The sequence below is a fragment of the Danio rerio genome, chromosome 20, assembly GCF_052040795.2.
Source record: "Danio rerio strain M-AB ecotype USA chromosome 20, GRCz13ab, whole genome shotgun sequence".
Lineage (NCBI taxonomy): Eukaryota > Metazoa > Chordata > Actinopteri > Cypriniformes > Danionidae > Danio > Danio rerio.
This window is the reverse complement of record NC_141040.1, coordinates 59,512,501-59,522,500: the sequence shown is the minus strand read 5'-3', so window position 1 is coordinate 59,522,500 and position 10,000 is coordinate 59,512,501. Positions and strand designations below refer to the sequence as shown.

Below are 10,000 nucleotides of genomic sequence, written 5' to 3'. Positions count from 1 at the left end.
TCACTCCACTCATCCCTCACTCCACTCATCCCTCTCTCCACTCATCCCTCTCTCCACTCATCCCTCACTCCACTCGTCCCTCTCTCCACTCATCCCTCTCTCCACTCATCCCTCACTCCACTCGTCCCTCTCTCCACTCGTCCCTCTCTCCACTTATCCCTCACTCCACTCATCCCTCACTCCACTTATCCCTCACTCCACTCATCCTTCACTTCACTCATCCCTCACTCCACTTATCCCTCACTCCACTCATCCCTCTCTCCACTCATCCCTCTCTCCACTCATCCCTCACTCCACTCGTCCCTCTCTCCACTCATCCCTCTCTCCACTCATCCCTCACTCCTCTCATCCCTCTCTCCACTCGTCCCTCTCTCCATTCATCCCTCACTCCACTCGTCCCTCTCTCCACTCGTCCCTCTCTCCACTCGTCCCTCACTCCACTCATCCCTCTCTCCACTCGTCCCTCTCTCCACTCATCCCTCACTCCAATCATCCCTCACTCCACTTATCCCTCACTCCAATCATCCCTCACTCCACTTATCCCTCACTCCAATCATCCCTCACTCCACTTATCCCTCACTCCAATCATCCCTCACTCCACTTATCCCTCACTCCACTCGTCCCTCTCTCCACTTATCCCTCACTCCACTCATCCCTCACTCCACTTATCCCTCACTCCAATCATCCCTCACTCCACTCATCCTTCTCTCCACTCATCCCTCTCTCCACTCATCCCTCACTCCACTCATCCCTCTCTCCACTCATCCCTGTCTCCACTTATCCCTCACTCCACTCATCCCTCTCTCCACTCATCCCTGTCTCCACTTATCCCTCACTCCACTCATCCCTCTCTCCACTCGTCCCTCTCTCCACTCATCCCTCTCTCCACTCGTCCCTCACTCCAATCATCCCTCACTCCACTCATCCCTCTCTCCACTCATCCCTCTCTCCACTCATCCCTCTCTCCAATCATCCCTCACTCCACTCATCCCTCACTCCACTCATCCCTCTCTCCACTCATCCCTCACTCATCCCTCTCTCTACTCATCCCTCTCTCCACTCATCCCTCTCTCCACTCATCCCTCTCTCCAATCATCCCGCACTCCACTCATCCCTCACTCCACTCATCCCTCTCTCCACTCATCCCTCACTCGTCCCTCTCTCCACTCATCCCTCACTCGTCCCTCTCTCCACTCATCCCTCTCTCCACTCGTCCCTCTCTCCACTCATCCCTCTCTCCACTCATCCCTCACTCCACTCATCCCTCTCTCCACTCATCCCTCTCTCCACTCATCCCTCTCTCCACTCATCCCTCACTCCACTCATCCCTCTCTCCACTCATCCCTCACTCGTCCCTCTCTCCACTCATCCCTCTCTCCACTCATCCCTCACTCCACTCATCCCTCACTCCACTCATCCCTCTCTCCACTCATCCCTCTCTCCACTCATCCCTCTCTCCACTCATCCCTCTCTCCACTCATCCCTCACTCCACTCATCCCTCTCTCCACTCATCCCTCTCTCCACTCATCCCTCTCTCCACTCATCCCTCACTCCACTCATCCCTCTCTCCACTCATCCCTCACTCGTCCCTCTCTCCACTCATCCCTCTCTCCACTCATCCCTCACTCCACTCATCCCTCTCTCCACTCATCCCTCTCTCCTGTGTGATGACTCTGTGTGATCTCCACACTCCTGAAGTGAATGTTCAGTAAATCTTCATTTGTGTTCATCAGATTTGGGGGGGGGGGGGGGGTGATGACAGAGTTGACGTTTGTGGCTGAACTGCCTCTTTAATATGACCGTTTAAAGACAAACTTCCTTCTGCTGTGTTGATCTCACCAATAACACAGTTAAAAACAATAAAGCATCTGAACGTCTGAGTGAGCTGTGTCATGAACTGATGCTCATATGAAGTGTTCAGGGGAGTCATTTCTCAGCAAACAGAAGCACTGAATCTTCTTCGTGATCCTCCTCATCATGCAGTGAACAGTGATCGTGTTTGTTTTTCACCATCAACATTACAACCGTGCTGAATCTGAACACTTTAGTAGGTAAACTCTTTTTAATTCAGCTTACTGAGTCAAGAATCACTTCAAAGAGTGAAAGATTCAGTAAATGATTCAGGGAGTCTTCAGTTGATTCGGTTCAGTGTCTGTTCTAGTCATCTTTATTTCCCCAGTGCTTTATAAAATACATTGTTTTAAAGGGTTAACATTTTTCAACAAATGAAGATTATGTTATTAATTACCCTTGTGTGTGTGTGTGTGTGTGTGTGTGTACACCTATATGTGTGTATGTGCGTCTCCAGGCCAGAGACATGCAGAAGATGGTGAAGCTGGAGGAGGACATGGAGCGCCGGCCGGCTACAGTGGTGTGAGCTCTGCCTGCCTGCACTGAGCTGTCAGCCCCACCCCCCTCCCTCCCCCCTGGATCTATCCCCACCCACAGCCCCTCCTCTGCAGCGGCCTCCAGCCAATCCCCATCCCCCGTGGCCCCGCCCCCTCTGCCGGCCGGGACAGACCGGTTTCCTCCAGCAGAGCCGCTCGTCCTGCGGTCCATCCGTCACCGCCAGCTGCCGCCATTACGGCTCCGCCACTCAAGTGTTCTTGTCCACTCTAGAGTATCTGTCCTGAGCTAGTTAACCGTAGCAGAGTCGGCGGACGGACCGATCAGAGTAGTTCATGTGGTCAGCACAATATCCAGCAGTCCTGAGCACTTTAAATGTGAGCAGCGGATCTTTGACTATGTAGCAGAGCACTAGCTTTCCCCTGTACAGTGAGAATGTAGGCCTGTAGTCCTGCTGTACGCCTTCACCTCAACCTTTTTAAGACCTCTTTTTAAGCTGAATGTGTTTTTATTTCAGGGGTGCAGTGTTTAAGCCGGCCGCTTCATCTTGTGTTGTTTGTTTCTGCGGGGAGACGGAGCGTTCGGGAGTATGTCTGTGTATCGGTGGTCTGGGTTTCCTGTTTTATTCTGGTTTGGCGTGTCCGGCGGTGTCCACATATCTGTGTGAAAGCAAAGTGCTTTAAAAGTCCATCGCTTACTAATGTGCCACTATTGTCAGGTAGGACGTTAAATTATTTTACAATCATAAATGCCAAAATAAGGGTTTATTTATATAAAGATGCATATATTAATATATTCTAGTGAGTAGCTGAAGACGACGTTTGGTTTCTTAGGAGCTTTTTGCACTAGCTGAATGTTTTCTGTTGTGCGACTCTCACGTAGACTTTGGCTCTGATATTATAGTTTGCGGGAAAAGCAGATTATTTTTGCAGAAGTGTCGCTTTGTATTTCTATTTGTTTGTCTCCTGAGCTTTCTGTAGCTACTCGATGGACCATGCTCTGAGTGCTTTTCTATTCATATATATATATATATATATATATATATATATAGTAATTGTCAAACTTTAGCAATGAAAATACTCAAAGAACTCTGTTGTTATCCTGCTACTTTAATACTGTTTTATAGTATGTGTACCAATAAATTATCCCAGGTGTTAAATTAAATGGGTCGCGTGCCTGATTATTGCCTACAGTCAGTTTCAGTGTGTGTGTGTGTGTGTGTGTGTGTGTTCAGAAAAGCTATATTAATAAACCACAGAACAAATTGTCGACCATGTAATGTGTATTTATTAGTAGTGGGCCGTTATCAGCGTGACTGTGCTGCTTTAACGTGAGACTCTTATCGTGCAATTAAAAAAAGATATGGCTGTTAATCTATTCTCAGAGCTGGGTCTGTTCTACGCAAGCTATGGTGACCTTCACCTTGATATTTTAGTGTGGATGTATACCTGACCAAATTGCACTGTAAGGGGTGAGAACGAGTCTTCGAACCGGTGTGTGTTCCTTCTGCTAAATGACCACATCAAACATGACGTGCTAACATGGATGCAGTTCACTAGAGTGAATCTGATTAACATTAGCTCCGCATATGACTATCAGGCGCCTGTAGAGTTTGTGTTCCGGTAAAACAGACACAAATAAAATGGAGCGGCTGTTTTTTATAATGCAGGACAGTGAATGAACATCAAACCGGTGAGCGTCTGACAAAACAGAGCCCTTCTGAATCAAATCAGCAGGATGCCCTTCTGGATCTTTCACTTACCTCGAAGACACTCCTGACTATGTTTACATGGACATCAGTAGTCTAGTTATTTACCTTAATACACAATAATATAATGAAGGTGTTTACGTGAAGTGCTGTAATGTAAGAGTTTCCTGCCATTTTGGGTGACTTTAACTGCAGAGCGGCAGTTTTACCTTTACTCATGAACATTTCATTCATGCTCCTGTGACAAACTGGGCTATTAGACACAACTAAGGAGTAAAGACTGCTGAGAGTGTTGAGGAATTCAATAACCCATCATCAGCAATTATCACAGTAGAACAGTTTATCCAGCCGTTTTTGATGCATTTTGGAAATAGGAGATGCGCCCCTGGTTTAATGCGCCACCTGGCTTGAGAAACCCGTTCTCAAAGACTGACTTACGTCATTATTTGGGTAGCACACATATTCTGAACGCCTTCGGCAGAATTCAAATGAGCCTGTTTAATCTAGATTAATTCCAGGATTACAGTGAGATTAATCTAGATTTTAATAATGATCTAGTTTTTATTGAGTGTGTTCTGCGACTTGTAAATAAGTGGGCATGGCTGATTGGAAGGCGTACCAAAGCGCGCTGTAAAATCAGTAATCTGGGTGAGCTTTATCTGTCGTTTATATGAGCTGTCTTGGATTAGCATCTTGAGTCTGGCCATGTGAGTACAGAATAACTCGGTGTGCAATAATAATAGCTCTCATTAGCATAAACAGTGGCTTGTGTAGCACTGCAGCCTCCCCCAGGTCCTAATCCCCGCTTGCTTACACCACTGATTCACTTCAATAGTATCTGGATGCAGTCTCAGACCTGCAATGTCAGACACAATGTGCTCAGTGGAGCGACTGATGTCACTGTGAGGGGTGTTTCCCGCAATTTCTTTGCACCTCCCTTCCGTTTCTCCGTATCTCTCTGACTATTCTCGACTATTATTACCCAAAATAGGAGTTTGTGATTGGGCCAGCCCAATGTCAATAAAGAAAAGAACCAATGGGCTGCAGATTATGTCACATGTGTTGGTCTGTCCGAAAAAAAGCATATTACTTTCAAAGCGTCACAGATCACAGCATCGTCAATTAATTAGGGGAAAAAAGCCATTTATGGGCTGATCAGATCATAAGACGATGATCAGCCCGGCCCAAACAGTACGTCAGCCTAGCGGGAAACTGCCCGGTCTGCCTGATGGTCAGTTGACCCCTGGAGGGGCGGGGTTAGAGGTGGAGTTAGGGTTGCGCATTGAAAAGATCTGCATGCAGCTCAGATCGCAACTGCACCAGGTCTGCATCCAGACCCCTCTCAGCACTTCAGACTAGGAAGATGAATAAAAACACACAAATAAGCAGATGTTGAGTGGTAAAGTGCTGTCTTGTTTGATGCATCTGTCTGAATATGTGTAAAGGGAGTAGTTTAATGGCCGTGACAGAGCTTAATTCAGTATCTGCTTCTCTTTACAGTATCGCCCCCTCAGCCTCCCACTGGGACTTAATGCTGCCTGTGACCAACAGAACCAGCAGCTGCTGTGTTACACTAACACAGAAGAAAGGGAAAGCGTTGGGTCTTTATAGCAACAATCAGTAGAGGTCATAAAATCAGCTCTGATTTATTGTGAGAGGCTAACACACATGGAGAATAAAACCTTACAGTGAATTAACACTTCACCAGAAACACACACACACACAAATAAATAAAACATCAGGAGCAGCACAGCCAAAGCAGTTTGAACACATCGATAATGTGCATCCTCACTACTGCAGTATTTCAATGTACTTTATTTAAAAACGTTTTGTTGATGTCCTGTAATAGTTTTGAATATATATATATGGTGGAATATTCCCTGAAATCAGGTGAACTATAGCCCAGTATGTGCAGCAGCGGCGTGCAGCTCTGAGTAAGCTGCATTCAGTGTGTTGGTGGTTAAAGCTGCTCAGATCATCAATAATCTCCAGCAGTAATCCGCACATGTTCAGTCGGCGTCTACATGACAATCAGCTCATTAAGACACACACACACACACACACAGACACACACACACACACACACACTCGTCAACAATAGTGTGTGCTAATGAGAGCGCTGTTGTCCTGGAGACTCATGGTATTTACAGTATAGAGCACACACAGATCTCCATCTCGGGCCAGAAACACTGTGGAAGCATACAGACACAACACACAGATCTCCATCTTCACAGAGCAGCTTCACCCGACTCACTGCACCTGGAGGCTCCGGATGGAGGGATGATGGAGGAGAAATGCTGGATGCATGATGGATGAGTGCAGATGCTGCTGGTCTCTGCTGTGTTTCTGCAGGACTCTGAGGCCAGATGCCAGTCTGTGGACGTGGGTGGTCAGGGTGCTCCAGCGGGGGTAAGTGTGCCCCAGCAGGAGGGCCAGTGTGCTCCAGCGGGGGGATCAGGGTGCTCCAGCAGGAGGGTCAGTGTGCTCCAGCGGGGGGATCAGGGTGCTCCAGCAGGAGGGTCAGTGTGCTCCAGCAGGAGGGTCAGTGTGCTCCAGCGGGGGATCAGGGTGCTCCAGCGGGGGGATCAGTGTGCCCCCAGTGCTGCTCTTTTAGAAAAAGCGAAAGATAACATAGGTTTTTGTATAATATTCAGAAGCAGAACAAGCCTTGACAAGCCTCATGCTTTTATAAGAATCCTGGAGGAGTTGCTTCATTTAAACTAATATAGTCATTTTGTTATCTGTTATTATTTCATTTCTGATAAGTGCTTTAGGTGCTAGTGACCTGATGTTTAGGAGACCGAGCTTTACACAGAACATTTATTTCTTGATCTAATAATACGGGGAACAGACACAGTCTCTATGGGGTTAACCAGATAAGCAGTACTGTGATTTAAGTGGGATGAACAAGAGTCCGTATGGCTAAAATGTGAATTTTTATATACTAGTCAGACAGAATGAAGCACCCTGGAGATGTTGTCCGACAGGAGTTCAGCTCCAGCTCGACTGGGGTGCAGGCCGTCAGCACAGAAAAGCCTAGGACGCTTCCAGAAAAGAGTCCAGCTATTGGCAAAGAGCAATTTCTGTTCTTCACACCATGTTAATAGCCATTCATTCAGAGCAAAAAGTCTACTGAACCTTTCATTTCCTCGGCGGTAGGTGGGAAGCGGTCCAGAAATGATGATCTGCATGTCAGGCAAGGTGCGTCGAACCGTCTCGATCAGGCTCCTGAAGTCCCTCTTCAGGATCTCAGTCTGCCGCAGCCCGGTGTCATTTGTCCCCATGTGGAGGATGACAGCTCCGATGCTCTCACCGGCACTTAGGATAGCGCGTACTTGAGCAAAAAAATCCTTAACGCGAGCACCGGAAGAGCAGTGAGTGTGTACGTCGTTACCTTTACTGGAAGCAGCACAGACATGGCGAATGATGGAATCACCGATGATAGCCACATCGCAATCTGTCTCGCGGAGTGGGGCGAAGCGGTTCTCTGTGGGGCTCTCGAACACAGGAGCAGGAGACGTTCTGCCCTGGTATGCACCTTATGTGGCTGCACCCAGGGGCCGTGGTACCCGGGTGCGGGAGTGAAAGATGCCTGGGCAAACTGTGTCCTCGGTGCACTGGGCCTGAACAGAGAAACACGCGGGGTTGAGATGGACGGAGTGTTGAGATTGTATCGCACACATACCTCAGATGAGCGAGCCGCAGTGCGGGGCACATCGAGCAAGGTCTGTTGTTCCCGGAGCTGTGCTCGCTTCATCTCGAGGTCGTGAATCTGGGACTCCACTGCTTCCAGCTCCAACGCCTTCACCAATGCTTCTCCTGCACTCAAGGACAGACACACAAGCGGCATTGAACAGGATGAAGAGCAAGGCCAGAAGGTGAGAAAATGAGTGAATGAAAGAAGTCAGTAGCTTTCTAGCGATGCTAGCAGGCTAAAGCTACAAACAACTAGCGGATGCTTGAGAGACAGAACGTTTTAAAGTAGATTTGTTTGTATAAATGTAGTTTGAGTTCACACAGCTGATGATACATCAAAGCTTGTTTGGCATGCTGTCCCGGGAGAGAGCCCTAAGCTCAAGGGATCCTTGAGCTGGGACTTCCCCCCGTTCGCAGAGCTAGAGGGGAGCCTGAGCTCGGTGGATCTCAGAACTCCCCGGCTGCGGTAGCTAAGGGAACACGTGAGAAGCGGGGCTAAACAAGTGCTTGATGTTGTTATGCATGATGTATATCTTTAGACGGAGAGAGGAAACCGGAGAACCCGGGGAAAACCCACGCGGACACGGGGAGAACATACAAACTCCCCACAGAAATGCCCACCGGCTGGGCGGAACCAGGGCCGGTAGTGTTCTTGCTGTGGGGCTCACAGTGCTAACCACTGGGCCGCCGTGCCGCCCGGTTAATGGTAAAGGAGGAGAATTGGGGAGGAAGGGGGGTTTCTTCCAAACGAAGATAATGTGGACTGAAAACTGTGGTTCTTTATAGTAGCTTAGGGCTCAAATGATTGGAAGATAATGATTAGCTAATACGAGACGGGCCGTGATAAATCATAAGCACGTGATCCTCTCGAAATTAGTTTATAAACAAACTTCACTTAGCGAATGTGGAGGTATTTTATGATAAAAATGTAAATTGCGAATCACATGCATCGAGGCTACCGTAACAGCGACAGTGACGTCACTCGAGCATGCGCAAAATAAAATAACTATAGCAGTCAGAACTGTGTCTCGATGGGACTTTATGTAGCATTAATATCCTGCGAGACACCACATTTCGTTCCCCTGTATATCACACATAAAGCAGAATGACAACAAAGCTCGACTTGACTTGACCTGACCATGAGTTAGGAATCATTTCTTTCCAAGAGTTCCCACTTAGATATTGGTTGATTTAAATATTAGGTTTGGCATGCTGTCTCGGGAGAGAACCCTGAGATTGGAGATGATTGTGCTCAAGGCTCCCGCCTGGTCAATGAGCATGCATGGGAGTACGAGATTAGGTAGTTCTCAAGAGCTCCCCCTGGTAAAGGAGGAAAGGGGGAGAAGGGGGATTCTTTCAAAAACGAAGATAAGGGAAGAAACGTGAAGTGAGCTGTTTATTGTAGGTTTGGATTAATCTGATAGGTTTGCCAAGGATTGTGGATGAAGGACCAACTGCGATCAATCATATCTGGTGATCCTCTCGAAATGAGTTTATCAAACTTCAGTGAATGGGGCTACTACTGCCTCTTACAAAACGACAGAGCATTGTCATGTTGAGCTCCTGAAACAGCAGGACTTTGAGTGCGCTAACATGGCTTTCAGCTGAGTTTACACTGCATGCTTCCAGTGACCCAATTCTGAGCTATTTTCTCCCATGTGGCACGCACAGATCCATGTAGATGTAAAAATCTGATGTAAGGGCTAAACAATAAGGACTGCCCGGTGGCCCGGGGCCAGCGTGAAAGACGCTCGGGACAGTAGACAGGATTGTTACTGGCCCCTATCGGCCAGTAACGGTGAGCATGCAATTTTTTTCATAACATTGTAACAACAATTACAGCGAAAAGATGGCAACATCTAACTATGAGGCTAAAAGAAAACGTCAGTTTCTAAAGTCTTGGAAGCAGACAATTACATGGGTACAAAATTAAGAAACTGGGAGGAAAAAAAGAAAAGAAAAAAAAGAGTTGTCGGTTTGGCAAGCCATTTTTATAAAAATAATTCAGAATTGCACTAAAATGCCAGCACATTTTTCATACTGCTCTTTCGTTTGCATAAAATCAAACTAATTTTGTTCATTACACATTTATTAACATTGTTTAAATGTTTAAATTCTAGATTCATAGACATTATTTTGTCTCATTATTTAAAATATGTGGCTAAGAACTAGCCATTAACCTTTTTTTTTTTAGTGGGGCCGGTGAAAATTTTGGCAGGGCAAGTAAAAACCTCAACCACTGGCCCAAC

The 10,000-nt window shown here is 47.1% G+C and overlaps 1 protein-coding gene across 15 annotated transcripts in view; it reads left to right on the top strand.

The window, feature by feature from the left end:
• Positions 1–3,511, top strand: part of plcb4b (phospholipase C, beta 4b) — a 98,630-nt gene extending 95,119 nt beyond the window's left edge. For all 15 annotated transcript variants that reach the window (XM_087298654.2, XM_087298648.2, XM_087298653.2 and 12 more), the window contains one exon: positions 2,310–3,511. In XM_087298654.2, the coding sequence (XP_087154780.1) occupies positions 2,310–2,378 (69 nt within the window). In that variant the 3' untranslated portion in view covers positions 2,379–3,511. The remainder of the gene's footprint in view (positions 1–2,309) is intronic.
• The last annotated feature ends 6,489 nt before the right edge of the window (positions 3,512–10,000 follow it).